General features: G+C 53.2%; 1 protein-coding gene across 1 annotated transcript in view; it reads right to left on the bottom strand.

The window, feature by feature from the left end:
• The window catches only part of LOC140406149 (immunoglobulin superfamily member 1-like), a gene marked incomplete at both ends in the record, with an annotated part of 73,798 nt that extends 48,562 nt beyond the window's left edge, over positions 1–25,236 (bottom strand). Inside the window, 2 exons of the mRNA XM_072494290.1 lie at positions 19,486–19,791; positions 24,931–25,236. Coding sequence (XP_072350391.1) covers positions 19,486–19,791; positions 24,931–25,236 — 612 coding nt within the window. The remainder of the gene's footprint in view (positions 1–19,485; positions 19,792–24,930) is intronic.
• Positions 25,237–26,682: the final 1,446 nt, after the last annotated feature.

Genomic DNA, 26,682 nt, shown 5'->3' with positions numbered 1-26,682 from the left:
TCAAATCCCTCCCTCCCTCCCTCCCTATCTCTGTAACCTCCTCCAGCCCCTACAATTCTCATCCTCCTGTTCAAATCCCTCCCTCCCTCCCTATCTCTGTAACCTCCTCCAGCCCCTACAATTCTCATCCTCCTGTTCAAATCCCTCCCTCGCCCCCTCCCTATCTCTGTAACCTCCCCCAGCCCCTACAATTCTCACCCTCCTGTTCAAATCTCTCCCTCGCCCCCGCTCCCTCCCTATCTCGGTAAACTCCTCCAGCCCCTACAATTCTCATCCTCCTGTTCAAATCCCTCCTTCGCCCCCTCCCTCCCTATCTCTGTAACCTCCTGCAGCCCCTACAATTCTCATCCTCCTGTTCAAATCCCTCCCTCGCCCCCTCCCTATCTCTGTAACCTCCTCCAGCCCCTACAATTCCCATCCTCCTGTTCAAATCCCTCCCTCCCTCCCTATCTCTGTAACCTCCTCCAGCCCCTACAATTCTCATCCTCCTGTTCAAATCCCTCCCTCCCTCCCTATCTCTGTAACCTCCTCCAGCCCCTACAATTCTCATCCTCCTGTTCAAATCCCTCCGTCCCTATCTCTGTAACCTCCTCCAGCCCCTACAATTCCCATCCTCCTGTTCAAATCCCTCCCTCCCTCCCTCCCTATCTCTGTAACCTCCTCCAGCCCCTACAATTCCCATCCTCCTGTTCAAATCCCTCCCTCCCTCCCTCCCTATCTCTGTAACCTCCTCCAGCTCCTACAATTCCCATCCTCCTGTTCAAATCCCTCCCTCCCTCCCTCCCTATCTCTGTAACCTCCTCCAGCCCCTACAATTCTCATCCTCCTGTTCAAATCCCTCCCTCCCTCCCTATCTCTGTAACCTCCTCCAGCCCCTACAATTCTCATCCTCCTGTTCAAATCCCTCCCTCGCCCCCTCCCTATCTCTGTAACCTCCCCCAGCCCCTACAATTCTCACCCTCCTGTTCAAATCCCTCCCTCGCCCCCCCTCCCTCCCTATCTCGGTAAACTCCTCCAGCCCCTACAATTCTCATCCTCCTGTTCAAATCCCTCCTTCGCCCCCTCCCTCCCTATCTCTGTAACCTCCTGCAGCCCCTACAATTCTCATCCTCCTGTTCAAATCCCTCCCTCGCCCCCTCCCTATCTCTGTAACCTCCTCCAGCCCCTACAATTCCCATCCTCCTGTTCAAATCCCTCCCTCCCTCCCTATCTCTGTAACCTCCTCCAGCCCCTACAATTCCCATCCTCCTGTTCAAATCCCTCCCTCGCTCCCTCCCTATCTCTGTAACCTCCTCCAGCTCCTACAATTCCCATCCTCCTGTTCAAATCCCTCCCTCCCTCCCTCCCTATCTCTGTAACCTCCTCCAGCCCCTACAATTCTCATCCTCCTGTTCAAATCCCTCCCTCCCTCCCTATCTCTGTAACCTCCTCCAGCCCCTACAATTCTCATCCTCCTGTTCAAATCCCTCCCTCGCCCCCTCCCTATCTCTGTAACCTCCCCCAGCCCCTACAATTCTCACCCTCCTGTTCAAATCCCTCCCTCGCCCCCCCTCCCTCCCTATCTCGGTAAACTCCTCCAGCCCCTACAATTCTCATCCTCCTGTTCAAATCCCTCCTTCGCCCCCTCCCTCCCTATCTCTGTAACCTCCTGCAGCCCCTACAATTCTCATCCTCCTGTTCAAATCCCTCCCTCGCCCCCTCCCTATCTCTGTAACCTCCTCCAGCCCCTACAATTCCCATCCTCCTGTTCAAATCCCTCCCTCCCTCCCTATCTCTGTAACCTCCTCCAGCCCCTACAATTCTCATCCTCCTGTTCAAATCCCTCCCTCCCTCCCTATCTCTGTAACCTCCTCCAGCCCCTACAATTCTCATCCTCCTGTTCAAATCCCTCCGTCCCTATCTCTGTAACATCCTCCAGCCCCTACAATTCTCATCCTCCTGTTCAAATCACTCCCTCCCTCCCGCCCTATCTCTGTAACCTCCTCCAGCCCCTACAATTCCCATCCTCCTGTTCAAATCCCTCCCTCCCAATCTCTGTAACCTCCTCCAGCCCCTACAATTCTCATCCTCCTGTTCAAATCCCTCCCTCGCTCCCTCTCTATCTCTGTAACCTCCTCCAGCCCCTACAATTCTCATCCTCCTCTTCAAATCCCTCCCTCGCTCCCTCCCTATCTCTGTAACCTCCTCCAGCTCCTACAATTCCCATCCTCCTGTTCAAATCCCTCCCTCCCTCCCTATCTCTGTAACCTCCTCCAGCCCCTACAATCCCCACCCTCCTGTTCAAATCCCTCCCTCCCTCCCTATTTCTGTAACCTCCTCCAGCCCCTACAATCCCCATCCTCCTGTTCAAATCCCTCCCTCCCTCCCTATCTCTGTCACCTCCTCCAGCCCCTACAATTCCCATCCTCCTGTTCAAATCTTTGCCTCACCACCTCCCACCCTATCTCTGTAACCTCCTCCAGCCCCTACAATTCTCCTCCTCCTGTTCAAATCCCTCCCTCCCTATCTCTGTAACCTCCTCCAGCCCCTACAATTCCCATCCTCCTGTTCAAATCCCTCCCTCCCTCCCTCCCAATATCTGTAACCTCCTCCAGCCCCTACAATTCTCATCCTCATGTCCAAATCCGTCCCTCCCTCCCTATCTCTGTAACCTCCTCCAGCCCCTACAATTCTCACCCTCCTGTTCAAATCTCTCCCTCGCCCCGTCGCCCCTCCCTATCTCCGTAACCTCCTCCAGCCCCTACAATTCTCATCCTCCTGTTCAAATCCCTCCCTCGCCCCATCCCTATCTCTGTAACCTCCTCCAGCCCCTACAATTCCCATCCTCCTGTTCAAATCCCTCCCTCCCTCCCTATCTCTGTAACCTCCTCCAGCCCCTACAATTCCCATCCTCCTGTTCAAATCCCTCCCTCCCTCCCTATCTCAGTAACCTCCTCCAGCCCCTACAATTCCCATCGTCCTGTTCAAATCCCTCCCTCCCTCCCTATCTCAGTAACCTCCTCCAGCCCCTACAATTCTCATCCTCCTGTTCAAATCCCTCCCTCGCCCCATCCCTATCTCTGTAACCTCCTCCAGCCCCTACAATTCCCATCCTCCTGTACAAATCCCTCCCTCCCTCCCTATCTCTGTAACCTCCTCCAGCCCCTACAATTCTCATCCTCCTGTTCAAATCCCTCCGTCCCCTCCCTATCTCTGTAATCTCCTCCAGCCCCTACAATTCTCATCCTCCTGTTCAAATCCCTCCCTCCCCTCCCTATCTCTGTAATCTCCTCCAGCCCCTACAATTCTCAACCTCCTGTTCAAATCCCTCCCTCCCTTCCCTATCTCTGTAACCTCCTCCAGCCCCTACAATCCCCATCCTCCTGTTCAAATACCTCCCTCCCTCCCTATCTCTGTAACCTCCTCCAGCCCCGACAATTCTCCTCCTCCTGTTCAAATCCCTCCCTCCCTCCCTATCTCTGTAACCTCCTCCAGCCCCTACAAATCCCATCCTCCTCTTCAAATCCCTCCCTCGTACCGCCCTCCCTCCCTATCTCTGTAACCTCCTCCAGCCCCTACAATTCCCATCCTCCTGTTCAAATCCCTCCCTCGCTCCCTCCCTATCTCTGTAACCTCCTCCAGCCCCTACAATTCTCATCCTCCTGTTCAAATCCCTCCCTCCCTCCCTATCTCTGTAACCTCCTCCAGCCCCTACAATTCTCATCCTCCTGTTCAAATCCCTCCCTCGCCCCCTCCCTATCTCTGTAGCCTCCTCCAGCCCCTACAATTCTCACCCTCCTGTTCAAATCCCTCCCTCGCCTACCCTCCCTCCCTATCTCGGTAAACTCCTCCAGCCCCTACAATTCTCATCCTCCTGTTCAAATCCCTCCTTCGCCCCCTCCCTCCCTATCTCTGTAACCTCCTGCAGCCCCTACAATTCTCATCCTCCTGTTCAAATCCCTCCCTCGCCCCCTCCCTATCTCTGTAGCCTCCTCCAGCCCCTACAATTCCCATCCTCCTGTTCAAATCCCTCCCTCCCTCCCTATCTCTGTAACCTCCTCCAGCCCCTACAATTCTCATCCTCCTGTTCAAATCCCTCCCTCCCTCCCTATCTCTGTAACCTCCTCCAGCCCCTACAATTCTCATCCTCCTGTTCAAATCCCTCCGTCCCTATCTCTGTAACATCCTCCAGCCCCTACAATTCTCATCCTCCTGTTCAAATCCCTCCCTCCCTCCCTATCTCTGTAACCTCCTCCAGCCCCTACAATTCTCATCCTCCTGTTCAAATCCCTCCGTCCCTATCTCTGTAACCTCCTCCAGCCCCTACAATTCTCATCCTCCTGTTCAAATCCCTCCCTCGCCCCCCCTCACTCCCTATCTCTGTAACCTCCACCAGCCCCTACAATTCTCATCCTCCTGTTCAAATCCCTCCGTCCCTATCTCTGTAACATCCTCCAGCCCCTAAAATTCTCATCCTCCTGTTCAAATCCCTCCCTCCCGCCCTATCTCTGTAACCTCCTCCAGCCCCTACAATTCCCATCCTCCTGTTCAAATCCCTCCCTCCCTCCCTCCCTATCTTTGTAACCTCCTCCAGCCCCTACAATTCCCATCCTCCTTTTCAAATCCCTCGCTCCCTCCCTATCTCTGTAACCTCCTCCAGCCCCTACAATTCTCATCCTCCTGTTCAAATCCCTCCCTCCCTATCTCTGTAACCTCCTCCAGCCCCTACAATTCTCATCCTCCTGTTCAAATCCCTCCCTCCCTCCCTATCTCTGTAACCTCCTCCAGCCCCTACAATTCTCATCCTCCTGTTCAAATCCCTCCCTCCCTATCTCTGTAACATCCTCCAGCCCCTACAATTCCCATCCTCCTGTTCAAATCCCTCCCTCCCTCCCTATCTCTGTAACCTCCTCCAGCCCCTACAATTCCCATCCTCCTGTTCAAATCCTTCCCTCGCTCCCTCCCTATTACTGTAACCTCCTCCAGCCCCTACAATTCTCATCCTCCTGTTCAAATCCCTCCCTCCCTCCCTATCTCTGTAACCTCCTCCAGCCCCTACAATTCTCATCCTCCTGTTCAAATCCCTCCCTCCCTCCCTATCTATGTAACCTCCTCCAGCCCCTACAATTCCCATCCTCCTGTTCAAATCCCTCCCTCCCTCCCTATCTCTGTAACCTCCTCCAGCCCCTACAATTCTCATCGTCTTGTTCAATTCCCTCCCTCGCCTCCCTCCCTCCCTATCTCTGTAACCTCCTCCAGCCCCTACAATTCTCATCCTCCTGTTCAAATCCTTCCCTCCCTCCCTCCCTATCTCTGTAACCTAATCCAGCCCCTACAATTCTCATCCTCCTGTTCAAATCCCTCCCTCGACCCCCTCCCTCCCTATCTCTGTAACCTCCTCCAGCCCCTACAATTCTCATCGTCTTGTTCAAATCCCTCCCTCGCCCCCCTCCCTCCCTATCTCTGTAACCTCCTCCAGCCCCTACAATTCTCATCCTCCTGTTCAAATCCCTCCCTCGCCCCCCTCCCTCCCTATCTCTGTAACCTCCTCCAGCCCCTACAATTCTCATCGTCTTGTTCAAATCACTCCCTCGCTCCCTCCCTCCCTATCTCTGCAACCTCCTCCAGCCCCTACAATTCCCATCCTCCTGTTCAAATCCCTCCCTCCCTCCGTCCCTATCTCTGTAACATCCTCCAGCCCATACAATTCCCATCCTCCTGTTCGAATCTCTCCCTCAACCCCCTGCCTAAATCTGTAACCTCCCCCAGCCCCTACAATTCTTATCCTCCTGTTCAAATCCCTCCCTCCCTATCTCTGTAACCTCCTCCAGCCCCTGCAATTCTCATCCTCTTGTTCAAATCCCTCTCTCGCCCCCTCCTCCCTCCCTATCTCTGTAACCTCGTCCAGCCTGACAATTCCCATCCTCCTGTTCAAATCCCTCCCTCGCCCCACTCCCTCCCTATCTCTGTAACCTCCTCCAGCCCCTACAATCCTCATCCTCCTGTTCAAATCTCTCCCTCCCCTCCCTATCTCTGTAACCTCCTCCAGCCCCTAATATTCTCATCCTCCTGTTCAAATCCCTCCCTCCCTCCCTATCTCTGTAACCTCCTTCAGCCCCTACAATCCTCATCCCACTGTTCAAATCTCTCCCTCCCCTCCCTATCTCTGTAACCTCCTCCAGCCCCTACAATTCCCATCCTCCTGTTCAAATCCCTCCCTCGCCCCCTCCCTCCCTATCTCTGTAACCCCCTCCAGCCCCTACAATTCCCATCCTCCTGTTCAAATCCCTCCCTCGCTCCCCTCCCTCCCTATCTCTGTAACCTCCTCCAGCCCCGACAATTCCCATCCTCCTGTTCAAATCCCTCCCTCCCTATCTCTGTAACCTCCTCCAGCCCCTACAATTCCCATCCTCCTGTTCAAATCCCTCCCTCCCTCCCTATCTCTGTAACCTCCTCCAGCCCCTACAATTCCCATCCACCTGTTCAAATCCCTCCCTCGCCCCCTCCCTCCCTATCTCTGTAATCTCCTCCAGCCCCTACAATTCTCATCCTCCTGTTCCAATCATTCCCTCCCTATCTCTGTAACCTCCTCCAGCCCCTACAATTCTCATCCTCCTGTTCAAATCCCTCCCTCCCTCCCTATTTCTGTAATCTCCTCCAGCCCCTACAATTCTCATCCTCCTGTTCAGATCCCTCCCTCCCTCCCTATCTCTGTAACCTCCTCCAGCCCCTACAATTCTCATCCTCCTGTTCAAATCCCTCCCTCCCTCCCTATTTCTGTAATCTCCTCCAGCCCCTACTATTCCCATCCTCCTGTTCAAATCTTTGCCTCGCCCCCTCCCACCCTATCTCTGTAACCTCCTCCAGCCCCTACAATTCTCCTCCTCCTGTTCAAATCCCTCCCTCCCTCCCTATCTCTGTAACCACCTCCAGCCCCTACAATTTCCATCCTCCTGTTCAAATCCCTGCCTCCCTCCCTTCCTATCTCTGTAACCTCCTCCAGCCCCGACAATTCTCATCCTCCTGTTCAAATCCCTCCCTCGCTCCCTCCCTCACTATCTCTCTAACCTCCCCCAGCCCCTACAATTCCCATCCTCCTGTTCAAATCCCTCCCTCGCCCCCTTCCTAACTCTGTAACTTCCTCCAGCCCCTACAATTCTCATCCTACTGTTCAAATCCCTCCCTCCCTCCCTATCTCTGTAACCTCCTCCAGCCCCTACAATTCCCATCCCCCTGTTCAAATCCCTCCATCCCTCCCTATCTCTGTAACCTCCTCCAGCCCCTACAATTCCCATCCGCCTGTTCAAATCCCTCCCTCCCTCCCTATCTCTGTAACCTCCTCCAGCCCCTACAATTCCCATCCTCCTGTTCAAATCCCTCCCTCCCTATCTCTGTAACCTCCTCCAGCCCCTACAATTCTCATCCTCCTGTTCAAATCCCTCCCTCGCCCCCTCCCTCCCTCTCTCTGTATCCTCCTCCAGCCCCTACAATTCCCATCCTCCTGTTCAATCCCTCCCTCGCTCCCTCCCTCCCTATCTCTGTAACCTCCTCCAGCCCCTACAATTCCCATCCTCCTGTTCAAATCCCTCCCTCCCTCCCTATCTCTGGAATCTCCTCCAGCCCCTACTATTCCCATCCTCCTGTTCAAATCCTTCCCTCGCCCCCTCCCTCCCTATCTCTGTAACCTCCTCCAGCCCCTACAATTCTCATCCTCCTGTTCAAATCCCTCCCTCGCTCCCTCCCTCCCTATCTCTGTAACCTCCTCCAGCCCCTACAATTCTCATCCTCCTGTTCAAATCCCTCTCTCGCTCCCTATCTCTGTAACCTCCTCCAGCCCCTACAATTCTCATCCTCCTGTTCAGATCCCTCCCTCCCTCCCTATCTCTGTAACCTCCTCCAGCCCCTACAATTCTCATCCTCCTGTTCAAATCCCTCCATCGCTCCCTCCGTCCCTATCTCTGTAACCTCCTCCAGCCCCTACAATTCCCATCATCCTGTTCAAATCCCTCCCTCGCCCCCTATCTCTGTAACCTCCTCCAGCCCCTACAATTCTCATCCTCCAGTTCAGATCCCTCCCTCCCTCCCTATCTCTGTAACCTCCTCCAGCCCCTACAATTCCCATCCTCCTGTTCAAATCCCTCCCTCGCTCCCTCCCTCCCTATCTCTGTAACCTCCTCCAGCCCCTACAATTCCCATCGTCCTGTTCAAATCCCTCCCTCACCCCCCCCCCTATCTCTGTAACCTCCTCCAGCCCCTACAATTCCCATCCTCCTGTTCAAACCCCTCCCTCCCTCCCATTCTCTGTAACCTCCTCCAGCCCCTACAATTCTCATCCTCCTGTTCAAATCCCTCCCTCGCCCGCTCCCTCCCTATCTCTGTAACCTCCTCCAGCCCCTACAATTCCCATCCTCCTGTTCAAATCCCTCCCTCGCCCCCTCCCTCCCTATCTCTGTAACCTCCTCCAGCCCCTACTATTCCCATCCTCCTGTTCAAATCCTTCCCTTGCCCCCTCCCTCCCTATCTCTGTAACCTCCTCCAGCCCCTACAATTCCCATCCTCCTGTTCAAATCCTTCCCTCGCCCTCTCCCTCCCTATCTCTGTAACCTCCTCCAGCCCCTACAATTCTCATCCTCCTGTTCAAATCCCTCCCTCCCTCCCTCCCTATCTCTGTAACCTCCTCCAGCCCCTACAATTTTCATCCTCCTGTTTAAATCCCTCCCTCCCTCCCTATCTCTGTAACCTCCTCCAGCCCCTACAATTCTCATCCTCCTGTTCAAATTCCTCCCTCTCTCCCTATCTCTGTAACCTCCTCCAGTCCCCACAATTCTCATCCTCCTGTTTAAATCCCTCCCTCCCTCCCTCCCTATCTCTGTAACCTCCTCCAAACCCTACAATTCCCATCCTCCTGTTTAAATCCCTCCCTCCCTCCCTATCTCTGTAACCTCCTCCAGTCCCTACAATTCTCATCCTCCTGTTCAAATCCCTCCCTCCCTCCCTCCCTATCTCTGTAACCTCCTCCAGCCCCTTCAATTCCCATCCTCCTGTTCAAATCCCTCCCACCCTCCCTACCTCCCTATCTCTGTAACCTCCTCCAGCCCCGACAAATCCCATCCTCCTGTTCAAATCCCTCCCTCGCTCCCTCCCTCCCTATCTCTGTAACCTCCTCCAGCCCCTACAATTCCCATCCTCCTGTTCAAATCCCTCCCTCCCTATCTCTGTAACCTCCTCCAGCCCCTACAATTCCCATTCTCCTGTTCAAATCCCTCTCTCGCCCACTTCCTCCTTATCTCTGTAACCTCCTCCAGCCCCTACAATTCCCATCCTCCTGTTCAAATCCCTCCCTCCCTGCCTATCTCTACAACCTCCTCCAGCCCCTACAATTCCCATCCTCCTGTTCAAATCCCTCCCTCCCTGCCTATCTCTGTAACCTCCTCCAGCCCCTACAATTCTCATCCTCCTGTTCAAATCCCTCCCTCGCCCCCTCCCTATCTCTGTAACCTCCTCCAGCCCCTACAATTCCCATTCTCCTGTTCAAATCCCTCCCTCGCCCACTCCCTCCTTATCTCTGTAACCTCCTCCAGCCCCTACAATTCTCATCGTTCTGTTCAAATCCCTCCCTCCCCATCTCTGTAACCTCCTCCAGCCCCGACAATTCTCATCCTCATGTTCAAATCCCTCCCTCGCCCCCCTCCCCCCATCTCTGTAACCTCCTCCAGCCCCTACAATTCCCATCCTCCAGTTCAAATCCCTCCCTCCCTCCCTATCTCTGTAACCTCCTCCAGCCCCTACAATTCCCATCCTCCTGTTCAAATCCCTCCCTCCCTCCCTATCTCTGTAACCTCCTCCAGCCCCTACAATTCCCATCCTCCTGTTCAAATTCCCCCCTTGCCCCCTCCCTCCCTATCTCTGTAACCTCCTCCAGCCCCTACAATTCTCATCCTCCTGTTCAAATCCCTCCCTCGCCCCCCCTCCCTCCCTATCTCTGTAACCTCCTCCAGCCCCGACAATTCTCATCCTCATGTTCAAATCCCTCCCTCGCCCCCCTCCCCCCCTATCTCTGTAACCTCCTCCAGCCCCTACAATTCCCATCCTCCTGTTCAAATCCCTCCCTCCCTCCCTATATCTGTAACCTCCTCCAGCCCCGACAATTCCCATCCTCCTGTACAAATCCATTCCCCCCCCCCTTCTCCCTATCTCTGTAACCTCCTCCAGCCCCTACAATTCTCATCGTCCTGTTCAAATCCCTCCCTCGCCCCCTTCCTATCTCTGTAACCTCCTCCAGCCCCTACAATTCCCATCCTCCTGTTCAAATCCCTCCCTCGCCCACTCCCTCCTTATCTCTGTAACCTCCTCCAGCCCCTACAATTCTCATCGTTCTGTTCAAATCCCTCCCTCCCCATCTCTGTAACCTCCTCCAGCCCCTACAATTCCCATCCTCCTGTTCAAATCCCTCCCTCCCTCCCTCCCTATCTCTGTAACCTCCTCCAGCCCCGACAATTCTCATCCTCATGTTCAAATCCCTCCCTCGCCCCCCTCCCCCCATCTCTGTAACCTCCTCCAGCCCCTACAATTCCCATCCTCCTGTTCAAATCCCTCCCTCACCCCCTCCCTCCCTATCTCTGTAACCTCCTCCAGCCCCTACAATTCCCATCCTCCAGTTCAAATCCCTCCCTCCCTCCCTATCTCTGTAACCTCCTCCAGCCCCTACAATTCTCATCCTCCTGTTCAAATCCCTCCCTCACCCCCTCCCTCCCTATCTCTGTAACCTCCTCCAGCCCCTACAATTCCCATCCTCCTGTTCAAATCCCTCCCTCCCTCCCTATCTCTGTAACCTCCTCCAGCCCCTACAATTCCCATCCTCCTGTTCAAATTCCTCACTCGCCCCCTCCCTCCCTATCTCTGTAACCTCCTCCAGCCCCTACAATTGTCATCCTCCTGTTCAAATCCCTCCCTCGCCCCCCCCCTCCCTCCCTATCTCTGTAACCTCCTCCAGCCCCTACAATTCCCATCCTCCTGTTCAAATCCCTCCCTCCCTCCCTATCTCTGTAACCTCCTCCAGCCACGACAATTCTCATCCTCCTGTTCAAATTCCTCCCTCGCCCCCCCTCCCCCCATCTCTGTAACCTCCTCCAGCCCATACAATTCCCATCCTCCTGTTCAAATCCCTCCCTCCTTCCCTATCTCTGTAACCTCCTCCAGCCCCTACAATTCCCATCCTCCTGTTCAAATCCCTCCCTCCCTCCCTATCTCTGTAACCTCCTCCAGCCCCGACAATTCCCATCCTCCTGTTCAAATCCCTCCCTCGCCCACTCCCTCCCTATCTCTGTAACCTCCTCCAGCCCCGACAATTCCCATCCTCCTGTTCAAATCCCTCCCTCCCTCCCTATCTCTGTAACATCCTCCAGCCCCTACAATTCCAATCCTACTGTTCAAATCCCTCACTCCCTCCCTATCTCTGTAACCTCCTCCAGCCCCTACAATTCTCATCCTCCTGTTCCAATCCCTCCCTCCCTCCCTATCTCTGTAACCTCCTCCAGCCCCGACAATTCCCATCCTCCTGTTCAAATCCCTCCCTCGCTCCCTCCCTATCTCTGTAACCTCCTCCAGCTCCTACAATTCTCATCCTCCTGTTCAAATCCCTCCCTCCCTCCCTCCCTCCCTCTCTCTGTAATCTCCTCCAGCCCCTACTATTCCCATCCTCCTGTTCAAATCTTTGCCTCGCCCCCTCCCACCCTATCTCTGTAACCTCCTCCAGCCCCTACAATTCTCCACCTCCTGTTCAAACCCCTCCCTCCCTATCTCTGTAACCACCTCCAGCCCCTACAATTCTCATCCTCCTGTTCAAATCCCTCCCTCACTCCCTATTTCTGTAATCTCCTCCAGCCCCTACTATTCCCATCCTCCTGTTCAAATCTTTGCCTCGCCCCCTCCCACCCTCTCTCTGTAACCTCCTCCAGCCCCTACAATTCCCATCCTCCTGTTCAAATCCCTGCCTCCCTCCCTTCCTATCTCTGTAACCTCCTCCAGCCCCTACAATTCTCATCCTCATGTTCAAATCCCTCCCTCCCACCCTATCTCTGTAACCTCCTCCAGCCCCTACAATTCCCATCCTCCTGTTCAAATCCCTCCATCCCTCCCTATCTCTGTAACCTCCTCCAGCCCCTACAATTCCCATCCTCCTGTTCAAATCCCTCCCTCCCTCCCTATCTCTGTAACCTCCTCCAGCCCCTACAATTCCCATCCTCCTGTTCAAATCCCTCCCTCCCTATCTCTGTAACCTCCTCCAGCCCCTAATATTCTCATCCTCCTGTTCAAATCCCTCCCTCGCCCCCTCCCTCCCTCAATTTTGTAACCTCCTCCAGCCCCTACAATTCCCATCCTCCTGTTCAAATCCCTCCCTCGCTCCCTCCCTCCCTATCTCTGTAACCTCCTCCAGCCCCTACAATTCCCATCCTCCTGTTCAAATCCCTCCCTCCCTCCCTATCTCTGTAATCTCCTCCAGCCCCTACTATTCCCATCCTCCTGTTCAAATCCTTCCCTCGCCCCCTCCCTCCCCATCTCTGTAACCTCCTCCAGCCCCTACAATTCCCATTCTCCTGTTCAAATCCCTCCCTCCCTCCCTTTCTCTGTAACCTCCCCCAGCCCCTACAATTCCCATCCTCCTGTTCAAATTCCTCCCTCGCTCCCTCCCTCCCTATCTCTGTAACCTCCTCCAGCCCCTACAATTGCCATCCTCCTGTTCAAATCCCTCCCTCGCTCCCTATCTCTGTAACCTCCTCCAGCCCCTACAATTCTCATCCTCCTGTTCAGATCCCTCCCTCCCTCCCTATCTCTGTAACCTCCTCCAGCCCCTACAATTCTCATCCTCCTGTTCAAATCCCCCCATCGCTCCCTCCGTCCCTATCTCTGTAACCTCCTCCAGCCCCTACAATTCCCATCCTCCTGTTCAAATCCCTCCCTCGCCCCCTATCTCTGTAACCTCCTCCAGCCCCTACAATTCTCATCCTCCTGTTCAGATCCCTCCCTCCCCCCCTATCTCTGTAACCTCCTCCAGCCCCTACAATTCCCATCCTCCTGTTCAAATCCCTCCCTCGCTCCCTCCCTCCCTATCTCTGTAACCTCCTCCAGCCCCTACAATTCCCATCGTCCTGTTCAAATCCCTCCCTCGCCCCCTCCCTATCTCTGTAACCTCCTCCAGCCCCTACAATTCCCATCCTCCTGTTCCAATCCCTCCCTCCCTCCCATTCTCTGTAACCTCCTCCAGCCCCTACAATTCCCATCCTCCTGTTCAAATCCCTCCATCCCTCCCTATCTCTGTAACCTCCTCCAGCCCCTACAATTCCCATCCTCCTGTTCAAATCCCTCCCTCCCTCCCTCCGTCCCTAGCTCTGTAACCTCCTCCAGACCCTACAATTCCCATCCTCCTGTTCAAATCCCTCTCTCGCTCCCTATCTCTGTAACCTCCTCCAGCCCCTACAATTCTCATCCTCCTGTTCAAATCCCTCCCTCGCTCCCTCCGTCCCGAGCTCTGTAACCTCCTCCAGAGCCTACAATTCCCATCCTCCTGTTCAAATCGTTCCCTCGCCCTCTTCCTCCCTATCTCTGTAACCTCCTCCAGCCCCTACAATTCTCATCCTCCTGTTCAAATCCCTCCCTCCCTCCCTCCCTATCTCTGTAACCTCCTCCAGCCCCTACAATTCTCATCCTCCTGTTTAAATCCCTCCCTCCCTATCTCTGTAACCTCCTCCAGCCCCTACAATTCCCATCCTCCTGTTTAAATCCCTCCCTCCCTCCCTCCCTAGCTCTGTAACCTCCTCCAGCCCCTACAATTCTCATCCTCCTGTTCAAATCCCTCCCTCCATCCCTATCTCTGTAACCGCCTCCAGCCCCTACAATTCCCATCCTCCTGTTCAAATCCCTCCCTCCCTCCCTATCTCTGTAACCTCCTCCAGCCCCTACAATTCTCATCGTCCTGTTCAAATCCCTCCCTCGCCCCCTCCCTATCTCTGTAACCTCCTCCAGCCCCTACACTTCTCATCCTCCTGTTCAAATCCCTCCCTCGCCCCCTCCCTATCTCTGTAACCTCCTCCAGCCCCTACAATTCCCATTCTCCTGTTCAAATCCCTCCCTCGCCCACTCCCTCCTTATCTCTGTAACCTCCTCCAGCCCCTACAATTCTCATTCTCCTTTTCAAATCCCTCCCTCCCTCCCCATCTCTGTAACCTCCTCCAGCCCCTACAATTCCCATCCTCCTGTTCAAATCCCTCACTCGCTCCCTCCCTATCTCTGTAACCTCCTCCAGCCCCTACAATTCTCATCCTCCTGTTCAAATCCCTCCCTCGCTCCCTCCCTATCTCTGTAACCTCCTCCAGCCCCTACAATTCCCATCCTCCTGTTCAAATCCCTCCCTCGCGCGCTCCATCTCTATCTCTGTAACCTCCTCCAGCCCCTACAATTCTCATTCTCCTGTTCAAATCCCTCCCTCGCCCCCTCCCTCCCTATCTCTGTAACCTCCTCCAGCCCCGACAATTCTCATCCTCCTGTTCAAATCCCTCCCTCGCCCCCCTCTCCCCATCTCTGTAACCTCCTCCAGCCCCTACAATTCCCATCCTCCAGTTCAAATCCCTCCCTCCCTCCCTATCTCTGTAACCTCCTCCAGCCCCTACAATTCCCATCCTCCTGTTCAAATCCCTCCCTCCCTCCCTATCTCTGTAACCTCCTCCAGCCCCTACAATTCCCATCCTCCTGTTCAAATCCCTCCCTCCCTATCTCTGTAACCTCCTCCAGCCCCTACAATTCCCATCCTCCTCTTCAAATCCCTCCCTCGCTCCCTCCCCATCTCTGTAACCTCCTCCAGCCCCGACAATTCCCATCCTCCTGTACAAATCCCTCCCTCGCCCCCCTCCCTATCTCTGTAACCTCCTCCAGCCCCTACAATTCTCATTGTCCTGTTCAAATCCCTCCCTCGCCCCCTCCCTATCTCTGTAACCTCCTCCAGCCCCTACAATTACCATTCTCCTGTTCAAATCCCTCCCTCGCCCACTCCCTCCTTCTCTCTGTAACCTCCTCCAGCCCCTACAATTCTCATCGTCGTGTTCAAATCCCTCCCTCCCCAACTCTGTAACCTCCTCCAGCCCCTACAATTCCCAACCTCCTGTTCAAATCCCTCCCTCCCTCCCTCCCTATCTCTGTAACCTCCTCCAGCGCCGACAATTCTCATCCTCCTGTTCAAATCCCTCCCTCGCCCCCCTCCCCCCATCTCTGTAACCTCCTCCAGCCCCTACAATTCCCATCCTCCAGTTCAAATCCCTCCCTCCCTCCCTATCTCTGTAACCTCCTCCAGCCCATACAATTCCCATCCTCCTGTTCAAATCCCTCCCTCCCTCCCTATCTCTGTAACCTCCTCCAGCCCCTACAATTCCCATCCTCCTGTTCAAATTCCTCCCTCGCCCCCTCCCTCCCTATCTCTGTAACCTCCTCCAGCCCCTACAATTCCCATCCTCCTGTTCAAATCCCTCCCTCCCTCCCTATCTCTGTAACCTCCTCCAGCCCCGACAATTCTCATCCTCCTGTTCAAATCCCTCCCTCCCTCCCTATCTCTGTAACCTCCTCCAGCCCCTACAATTCCCATCCTCCTTTTCAAATCCCTCCCTCCCTCCCTATCTCTGTAACCTCCTCCAGCCCCTACAATTCCCATCCTCCTGTTCAAATTCCTCCCTCGCACCCTCCCTCCCTATCTCTGTAACCTCCTCCAGCCCCTACAATTCCCATCCTCCTGTTCAAATCCCTCCCTCCCTCCCTATCTCTGTAACCTCCTCCAGCCCCGACAATTCTCATCCTCCTGTTCAAATCCCTCCCTCGCCCCCCTCCCCCCATCTCTGTAACCTCCTCCAGCCCCAACAATTCCCATCCTCCAGTTCAAATCCCTCCCTCCCTCCCTATCTCTGTAACCTCCTCCAGCCCATACAATTCCCATCCTCCTGTTCAAATCCCTCCCTCCCTCCCTATCTCTGTCACCTCCTCCAGCCCCTACAATTCCCATACCCCTGTTCAAATCCCTCCCTCGCTCCCTCCCTCCCTATCTCTGTAACCTCCTCCAGCGCCTACAATTCTCATCCTCCTGTTCAAATCCCTCCCTCGCCCCCTCACTCCCTATCTCTGTAACCTCCTCCAGCCCCTACAATTCTCATACTCCTGTTCAAATCCCTCCCTCCCTCCCTCCCTATCTCTGTAACCTCCTCCAGCCCCTACAATTCTCATCCTCCTGTTCAAATCCCTCCCTCCCTCCCTATCTCTGTAACCTCCTCCAGCCCCTACAATTCTCATCCTCCTGTTCAAATCCCTCCCTCCCTCCCTCCCTATCTCTGTCACCTCCTCCAGCCCCTACAATTCTCATCCTCCTGTTCAAATCCCGGCCTCGCTCCCGCCCTCCCTATCTCTGTAACCTCCTCCAGCCCGTACAATTCCCATCCCCCTGTTCAAATCCCTCCATCCCTCCCTATCTCTGTAACCTCCTCCAGCCCCTACAATTCCCATCCTCCTGTTCAAATCCCTCCCTCCCTCCCTATCTCTGTAACCTCCTCCAGCCCCTACAATTCCCATCCTCCTGTTCAAATCCCTCCCTCCCTCCCTATCTCTGTAACCTCCTCCAGCCCCTACAATTCTCATCCTCCTGTTCAAATCCCTCCCTCGCTCCCTCCCTCCCTATCTCTGTAACCTCCTCCAGCCCCTACAATTCCCGTCCTCCTGTTCAAATCCCTCCCTCGCTCCCTATCTCTGTAACCTCCTCCAGCCCCTACAATTCTCATCCTCCTGTTCAGATCCCTCCCTACCTCCCTATCTCTGTAACCTCCTCCAGCCCCTACAATTCTCATCCTCCTGTTCAAATCCCTCCATCGCTCCCTCCGTCCCTATCTCTGTAACCTCCTCCAGCCCCTACAATTCCCATCCTCCTGTTCAAATCCCTCCCTCGCCCCCTATCTCTGTAACCTCCTCCAGCCCCTTCAATTCTCATCCTCCTGTTCAGATCCCTCCCTCCCTCCCTATCTCTTAACCTCCTCCAGCCCCTACAATTCCCATCCTCCTGTTCAAATCCCTCCCTCGCTCCCTCCCTCCCTATCTCTGTAACCTCCTCCAGCCCCTACAATTCCCATCGTCCTGTTCAAATCCCTCCCTCGCCCCCTCCCTATCTCTGTAACCTCCTCCAGCCCCTACAATTCCCATCCTCCTGTTCAAATCCCTGCCTCGCCCCCTCCCTCCCTATCTCTGTAACCTCCTCCAGCACCTACAATTCCCATCCTCCTGTTCATATCCCTCCCTCCCTCCCTCCCTCCCTATCTCTGCAACCTCCTCCAGCCCCTACAATTCCCATCCTCCTTTTCAAATCCCTCCCTCCCTCCCATTCTCCGTAACCTCCTCCAGCCCCTATAATTCCCATCCTCCTGTTCAAATCCCTCCATCCCTCCATATCTCTGTAACCTCCTCCAGCCCCTACAATTCTCATCCTCCTGTTCAAATCCCTCCCTCCCTCCCTCCCTATCTCTGTAACCTCCTCCAGCCCCTACAATTCTCATCCTCCTGTTTAAATCCCTCCCTCCCTCCCTCCCTATCTCTGTAACCTCCTCCAGCCCCTACAATTCCCATCCTCCTGTTTAAATCCCTCCCTCCCTCCCTCCCTATCTCTGTAACCTCCTCCAGACCCTACAATTCCCATCCTCCTGTTTAAATCCCTCCCTCCCTCCCTCCCTATCTCTGTAACCTCCTCCAGCCCCTACAATTCTCATCCTCCTGTTCAAATCCCTCCCTCCATCCCCATCTCTGTAACCTCCTCCAGCCCCTACAATTCCCATCCTCCTGTTCAAATCCCTCCCTCCCTCCCTATCTCTGTAACCTCCTCCAGCCCCTACAATTCTCATCGTCCTGTTCAAATCCCTCCCTCGCCCCCTCCCTATCCCTGTAACCTCCTCCAGCCCCTACAATTCCCATTCTCCTGTTGAAATCCCTCCCTCGCCCACTCCCTCCTTATCTCTGTAACCACCTCCAGCCCCCACAATCCTCCAGCCCCTACAATTCCCATTCTCCTGTTCAAATCCCTCCCTCGCCCACTCCCTCCTTATCTCTGTAACCACCTCCAGCCCCCACAATTCTCATCCTCCTGTTCAAATCCCTCCCTCCCTCCCCATCTCTGTAACCTCCTCCAGCCCCGACAATTCCCATCCTCCTGTTCAAATCCCTCACTCGCTCCCTCCCTATCTCTGTAACCTCCTCCAGCCCCTACAATTCCCATCCTCCTGTTCAAATCCCTCCCTCCCTCCCTATCTCTGTAACCTCCTCCAGCCCCTACAATTCCCATCCTCCTGTTCAAATCCCTCCCTCCCTCCCTCCCTATCTCTGTAACCTACACCAGCCCCAACAATTCTCATCCTCCTGTTCAACTCCCTCCCTCGCCCCCCTCCCTCCCTATCTCTGTGACCTCCTCCAGCCCCTACAATTCCCATCCTCCTGTTCAAATCCCTCCCTCCCTCCCTATCTCTGTAACCTCCTCCAGCCCCTACAATTCTCATCCTCCTGTTCAAATCCCTCCCTCACTCCCTCCCTCCCTCCCTATCTCTGTAACCTACTCCAGCCCCAACAATTCTCATCCTCCTGTTCAAAACCCTCCCTCCCTCCCTCCCTATCTCTGTAACCTCCTCCAGCCCCTACAATTCCCATTCTCCTGTTCAAATCCCTCCCTCGCCCACTCCCTCCCTATCTCTGTAACCTCCTCCAGCCCCTACAATTCCCATCCTCCTGTTCAAATCCCTCCCTCCCTCCCTATCTCTGTAACCTCCCCCAGCCCCTACAATTCCCATCCTCCTGTTCAAATCCCTCCCTCCCTCCCTATCTCTGTAACCTCCTCCAGCCCCTACAATTCCCATCCTCCTGTTCAAATCCCTCCCTCCCTCCCTATCTCTGTAACCTCCTCCAGCCCCTACAATTCTCATCGTCCTGTTCAAATCCCTCCCTCGCCCCCTCCCTATCCCTGTAACCTCCTCCAGCCCCTACAATTCCCATTCTCCTGTTCAAATCCCTCCCTCGCCCACTCCCTCCTTATCTCTGTAACCACCTCCAGCCCCCACAATTCTCATCCTCCTGTTCAAATCCCTCCCTCCCTCCCATCTCTGTAACCTCCTCCAGCCCCTACAATTCCCATCCTCCTGTTCAAATCCCTCACTCGCTCCCTCCCTATCTCTGTAACCTCCTCCAGCCCCTACAATTCCCATCCTCCTGTTCAAATCCCTCCCTCCCTCCCTATCACTGTAACCTCCTCCAGCCCCTACAATTCCCATCCTCCTGTTCCAATCCCTCCCTCCCTCCCTATCTCTGTAACCTCCTCCGGCCCCTACAATTCTCATCTAATCCTCATGCGGATTGTAGGGTTGGAGACGCCCCCAGGCTGACGCTCCACCTCCCGCGGCCTCCCCACCGAGCGCTGCCCCCCTCGACCCTCCGGACCCCTGGACGTACTCTCCACCCGGATCCGCACCGTCTCGCTGCGCTGCGACTCGATCCGTCTCTCCGACACCTCCGTGACGTAGGCGCAGCTGTAATCCCGCCTGCCCACGCCCGCGCCCCCGCCGGTGTCGAAGGTGGTGGCGTTGCTGCCCGGTGTGCTGGTCGCCGAGGCGCTGGCCTCGTCCTCCGTGCCCTGGTACAGCAGGAACGTGGCGTTGGTGAGGGCCCAGGGAGCTGTACAGGCGATTCTTACCGCCTCGCCTTCGACAAACGTCCGATAGGCTCCCTCGGGGGCGATCGTCGGTTTGGGGGCTCGCTCTGCGGAATCACAAGAAGACGTCGGGGTTTGGTAGGTTTCCTACTCAACCTGGAGGGTGATTGGGTATCTTGCAGAACCCCCCCCGCTCCCCGCGCGTCACTGAGGAAAAATCTTGATCTTTGAACCAACGCCCCCCACCCTCTCTCCAAGAAGCTCCGGGAGCCCTTCCGCCTGGACCGAGAGTGCATCCGCTTTTTCCCGGTCACCTCCCCCCGTGACTCCGGGTCCGATGGTGTCGGGGAGTCACCCCGCCCCCCCCCCCGGGGGGAGCCCGAACCAAAGTGGTGCTTTTCTTTGTTCTTCTATGCGTCGGTCGCCGTTCCCCGACGCCGGGATTTCTGCGTCCCGGGTCCTTTGGGGCTCTCCCCCTCCCCTCTCGCGACCAATTGGGGCAGTGGCCCAATGCACAGAAGATGCCGTTTAATTTGGATAAATGTGAGGCGATGCGTTTGGGTCGATCGAACCGGAGCGGGACCGACACGGTTTTTGAAACATTTTCCTTTCTTTAAATTTGGAGTACCCAATTCATTTTTTCCAATTAAGGGACAATTTAGCGCGGCCAATCCACCTCGGGAAGTTGTGCGTGGAGTCTGAAGAGATAGGCGAGATACTAAACGAATATTTTTCGTCAGTATTCACTCAGGAAAAAGATAATGTTGTGGAGGAGAATGCTGAGCCCCAGGCTAATAGAATAGATGGCATTGAGGTACGTAGGGAAGAGGTGTTGGCAATTCCGGACAGGCTGAAAATAGATAAGTCCCGGGACCTGATGGGATTTATCCTAGGATTCTATGGGAGGCCAGGGAAGAGATTGCTGGACCTTTGGCTTTGATTTTTATGTCATCATTGGCTACAGGAATAGTGCCAGAGGACTGGAGGACAGCAAATGTGGTCCCTTTGTTCAAGAAGGGGAGCAGAGACAACCCCGGCAACTATAGACCGGTGAGCCTCACGTCTGTAGTGGGTAAAGTCTTGGAGGGGATTATAAGAGACAAGATTTATAATCATCTAGATAGGAATATGGTGACGTTTACGTTAATGATGGAAAGGGATAAGTATACACCGCAGGGCAAGAGTTATAGCTGGGGGAAGGGCAATTATGATGCCATTAGACGTGACTTGGGGGGGATAAGGTGGAGAAGTAGGCTGCAAGTGTTGGGCACACTGGATAAGTGGGGCTTGTTCAAGGATCAGCTACTGCGTGTTCTTGATAAGTATGTACCGGTCAGGCAGGGAGGAAGGTGCCGAGCGAGGGAACCGTGGTTTACCAAGGAAGTGGAATCTCTTGTTAAGAGGAAGAAGGAGGCCTATATGAAGATGAGGTGTGAAGTTTCAGTTGGGGCGCTTGATAGTTACAAGGTAGCGAGGAAGGATCTAAAGAGAGAGCTAAGACGAGCAAGGTGGGGACATGAGAAGTATTTGGCAGGAAGGATCAAGGAAAACCCAAAAGCTTTCTATAGGTATGTCAGGAATAAGCGAATGACTAGGGGAAGAGTAGGACCAGTCAAGGACAGGGATGGGAAATTGTGTGTGGAGTCTGAAGAGATAGGCGAGATACTAAATGAATATTTTTCATCAGTATTCACTCAGGAAAAAGATAATGTTGTGGAGGAGAATGCTGAGCCCCAGGCTAATAGAATAGATGGCATTGAGGTACGTAGGGAAGAGGTGTTGGCAATTCTGGACAGGCTGAAAATAGATAAGTCCCCGGGACCTGATGGGATTTATCTTAGGATTCTATGGGAGGCCAGGGAAGAGATTGCTGGACCTTTGGCTTTGATTTTTATGTCATCATTGGCTACAGGAATAGTGCCAGAGGACTGGAGGACAGCAAATGTGGTCCCTTTGTTCAAAAAGGGGAGCAGAGACAACCCCGGCAACTATAGACCGGTGAGCCTCACGTCTGTTGTGGGTAAAGTCTTGGAGGGGATTATAAGAGACAAGATTTATAATCATCTAGATAGGAATAATATGATCAGGGATAGTCAGCATGGCTTTGTGAAGGGTAGGTCATGCCTCACAAACCTTATTGAGTTCTTTGAGAAGGTGACTGAACAGGTAGATGAGGGTAGAGCAGTTGATGTGGTGTATATGGATTTCAGCAAAGCGTTTGATAAGGTTCCCCACGGTAGGCTATTGCAGAAAATACGGAGGCTGGGGATTGAGGGTGATTTAGAGATGTGGATCAGAAATTGGCTAGCTGAAAGAAGACAGAGGGTGGTGGTTGATGGGAAATATTCAGAATGGAGTACAGTCACAAGTGGCGTACCACAAGGATCTGTTCTGGGGCCGTTGCTGTTTGTCATTTTTATCAATGACCTAGAGGAAGGCGCAGAAGGGTGGGTGAGTAAATTTGCAGACGATACTAAAGTCGGTGGTGTTGTCGACAGTGCGGATGGATGTAGCAGGTTACAGAGGGACATAGATAAGCTGCAGAGCTGGGCTGAGAGGTGGCAAATGGAGTTTAATGTAGAGAAGTGTGAGGTGATTCACTTTGGAAGGAATAACAGGAATGCGGAATATTTAGCTAATGGTAAAGTTCTTGGAAGTGTGGATGAGCAGAGGGATCTAGGTGTCCATGTACATAGATCCCTGAAAGTTGCCACCCAGGTTGATAGGGTTGTGAAGAAGGCCTATGGAGTGTTGGCCTTTATTGGTAGAGGGATTGAGTTCCGGAGTCAGGAGGTCATGTTGCAGCTGTACAGAACTCTGGTACGGCCGCATTTGGAGTATTGCGTACAGTTCTGGTCACCGCATTATAGGAAGGACGTGGAGGCTTTGGAGCGGGTGCAGAGGAGATTTACCAGGATGTTGCCTGGTATGGAGGGAAAATCTTATGAGGAAAGGCTGATGGACTTGAGGTTATTTTCGTTGGAGAGAAGAAGGTTAAGAGGAGACTTAATAGAGGAATACAAAATGATCAGGGGGTTGGATAGGGTGGACAGTGAGAGCCTTCTCCCGCGGATGGATATGGCTGGCACGAGGGGACATAGCTTTAAACTGAGGGGTAATAGATATAGGACAGAGGTCAGAGGTAGGTTCTTTACGCAAAGAGTAGTGAGGCCGTGGAATGCCCTACCTGCTACAGTAGTGAACTCGCCAACATTGAGGGCATTCAAAAGTTTATTGGATAAGCATATGGATGATAATGGCATAGTGTAGGTTAGATGGCTTTTGTTTCGGTGCAACATCGTGGGCCGAAGGGCCTGTATTGCGCTGTATCGTTCTATGTTCTATGTACCCTGCACACCTGTGGGGGTGAAACCGACGCAGACACGGGGAGAATGTGCAACCTCCACACCGACAGTGACCCAGAGCCGGCGTCGAACCAGGGACCTCGGCGCCGTGAGGCAGCAGTGCTAACCACTGCGCCACCGTGCTGCCTTTGGAGCTACTCAGTTAACGGTAGGGAGTTGGGGAGACTTACAGAGCAAAGAGATCTCGGGGTACAGGTTCAGAGTGTCATGGGAGTGCCCCTTAAAGAAATGTGTCCTATCACATGGCTTCGATGATGTCATGGCGTGGGCGGAGCTGGGCTGTGGCTCTGTGAGTTTTTACTTTCGCTTTGAGTTCTGGACTGGGTTTGAACTGGACAGGGTGAAGGGAGAGTCTCTCCATCTTCATTTCGAAAAGCTGCTCCCAGGCGACTTGGTGACGGACAAGGGAGAATTGCATTCTGGGAGGAATTCAAACCCGCTGTTTGGAAAGGGGAACAGAGTATCAATAACAAGTCTTATACCAGTGAGAATACCGTGTGCTGACCGGCCACACTTTTGAAAAGGGCTTTCTGGTTTTACTTGGATTTTGTTATTGAATTGGAACAGTTAAGGGGGAATTCATTAAGGGTTATACATGGATTACTGTAGCTGTGTGTGGGGACTTTATGTTTGTAGTTAATAATTTTTCCTGTGTGTGTGTTTATAAAAATGTTCACTAAATTCGTAGAATAAAGGTTGTTTTTCAGCGTGAGAATTCTGTTGAATAACCGCTGAAAGGCAGCCCCTCGTGTCCATAGTAACCAAATTCAAGAAACGGTTAGCGGTCAGGTGAACTCCGTGTTATACTTTGGAGTTTTCTTAACCCTGGCCCATAACAGTTAGAATTAGTCGGAGTTCGGGTTAGCGTTGGTTAGAGTTAGTTTTGTTTAGTTAGTGTTGGTTAGAGTTAGTTGGAGTTAGTGTTGGTTAGAGTTAGTTTTGGTCAATTAGTGTTGGTTAGTGTTGGTTGGAGTTAGGGTTAGTGTTGGCTAGAGTTAGCCAGAGTTAGGGTTAGTGTTGGTTAGAGTTAGTCAGAGATAGGGTTAGTGTTGATTAGAGTTAGTTGGAGTTAGGGTTAGTGTTGGTTACAGTTAGTTTTGTTTTGTTAGTGTTGGTTATAGTTAGTTTTGTTTAGTTAGTGTTGGTTAGAGTTAGTCATTGTTCGGGTCAGTGTTGGTTAGAGTTAGTTTCAGTCAGTTAGTGTTCGTTAGAGTTAGTTGGAATTCGGGTTAGTGTTGATTAGAGTTAGTTTCAGTCAGTTAGTGTTGGTTAGAGATGGTTGGAGTTAGTGTTGGTTAGAGTTGGTTCTGGCAGTTAGTGTTGGTTAGAGTTAGTCGGAGTTAGGGTTAGTGTTGGTTAGAGTTAGTTCGGTCAGTTAGTATGGTTAGAGCTAGTCGGAGTTAGCGTCAGTGTTGGTTACAGTTAGTTTCGGTCAGTTAGTGTTTAGAGTTAGTCGGAGTTAGGGTGAGTGTTGGTTAGGGTTAGTTGGAGTTAGGATTAGTGGTGGTTACAGTTAGTTTTGGTTAGTTAGTGTGGATAGTGTTAATTTTGTTTAGTTAGTGTTGGTTAGAGTTAGTTGGAGTTAGGGTTAGTGTTGGTTACAGTTAGTTTGTTTAGTTAGTGTTGGTTAGAGTTAGTCGGAGTTAGAGTTAGTGTTGGTTACAGTTAGTTTTGTTTAGTTAGTGTTGGTTAGAGTTAGTCGGAGTTAGGGTTAGTGTTGGTTAGGGTTAGTTTGTTTAGTTAGTGTTGGTTAGAGTTAGTCGGAGTTAGGGTTAGTGTTGGTTAGGGTTAGTTTTGATCAGTTAGTGTTGGTTGGAGTTAGTTAGGATTAGTGTGTACGTTTGACGAGCAGATTACTAAGACACGAAAGATTGCTCGTACCGATTACCGTGACGGCCACCGTCTCGCTCTGCGCCGAGAGCACGTCCGATCCCGGTGCCCACGCCCAATAGGAGCAGGTGTACACCTGGGTGCCAATCGCCACCTCCTCCCGCAGCTGGAAGACGACGAACTTGCTCCAGGACTGGGCCCGCTGCGTCTGCAGCGGTTCCTCCGCGCCAAGCCGGGACAGGCTAAACCGGCGCCCCCTCCTCGCCCCTTCCGCCACGCACACCAGCTCCACGCTTTCGCCCCTCACGAAGACCGGGACCTGTGGCTGAAGGTAGAGTGTTGGCCGAGCCGGTGCCTCTAGAGAGAGAGAGAGAGAGAGAGAGACACACGGACAATCTGTGACCGGGAAGGAGAGTTTCACACGAAAAGGTAACTCAGCAGTTTTAAATGGAGCGGCAAATCTCGTCCCCGGTGCATTGGTGAACACAGGGGTCGCCTGGTTGTATGTGACCCGGGAAACTGCTTTAACAGCTGAGGGACTGAAAATGACAGCCCAGGAACAGGCCCTTCGGCCCTCCCAGCCTGCGCCGATCCAGATCCTTTATCTAAACCCGTCGCCTGTTTTCCAAGGATCTACTTCCCCCTGTTCCCCGCCCGTTCATATATCTGTCTAGATGCATCTTGAATGATGCTATCGTGCCCGCCTCTACCACCTCCGCTGGCCAAGCGTTCCAGGCACCCTCTGCGTCAAAAACTTTCCCCGCACATCCCCCTTAAACTTTCCCCCTCTCACCTTGAAATCGGGGCCCCGTTGTAATTGGCACCCCCGCTCTTGGAAAAAGCTTGTTGCTACCCCCCCCCCCCTGTCCATACCTCTCATAATTTTGTAGACCTCAATCAGCCCCCCCTCAACCTCCGTCTTTCCAACGAAAACAATCCTAATCTGCTCAACTTCTCTTCATAGCTAGCGCCCCCCATACCAGGCAACATCCTGGTGAACCTCCTCTGCACCCTCTCGAAAGCATCCACCTCCTTCTGGTAATGTGGCGACCAGAACTGCACGCGGTATTCCAAATGTGGCCTAACCAAAGTCCCATACAACTGTAACATGACCTGCCGACTCTTGTACTCAATACCCCGTCCGATGAAGGCAAGTAGGCCGTAGGCCTTCTTGACCGCACTATCGACCTGCGTTGCCACCTTCAGGGGACAATGGACCTGAACTCCCAGATCTCTCTGTGCAATCTTATTGTCACAAGTAGGCTCACATTAACCCGGCACTGACGTTACTGTGAAAATACCCTCGTCGCCACATTAATAATAATCTTTATTAGTGTCACAAGTAGGCTTACATTAACCCGGCACTGACGTTACTGTGAAAATCCCCTCGTCGCCACATTGATAATAATCTTTATTAGTGTCACAAGTAGGCTTACATTAACCCGGCACTGACGTTACTGTGAAAATCCACTCGTCGCCACATTAATAATAATATTTATTAGTGTCACAAGTAGGCTTACATTAACCCGGCACTGACGTTACTGTGAAAATACCCTCGTCGCCACATTGATAATAATCTTTATTAGTGTCACAAGTAGGCTTACATTAACCCGGCACTGACGTTACTGTGAAAATCCCCTCGTCGCCACATTAATAATAATCTTTATTAGTGTCACAAGTCGGCTCACATTAACCCGGCACTGACGTTACTGTGAAAATCCCCTCGTCGCCACGTTAATAATAATCTTTATTAGTGTCACAAGTCGGCTCACATAAACCCGGCACTGACGTTACTGTGAAAAT

This window comes from Scyliorhinus torazame, unplaced genomic scaffold, assembly GCF_047496885.1.
Source record: "Scyliorhinus torazame isolate Kashiwa2021f unplaced genomic scaffold, sScyTor2.1 scaffold_320, whole genome shotgun sequence".
In the NCBI taxonomy this organism is placed as follows: domain Eukaryota; kingdom Metazoa; phylum Chordata; class Chondrichthyes; order Carcharhiniformes; family Scyliorhinidae; genus Scyliorhinus; species Scyliorhinus torazame.
The sequence above is the reverse complement of the archived record's forward strand: the minus strand, read 5'-3'. Positions and strand labels throughout refer to the sequence as shown.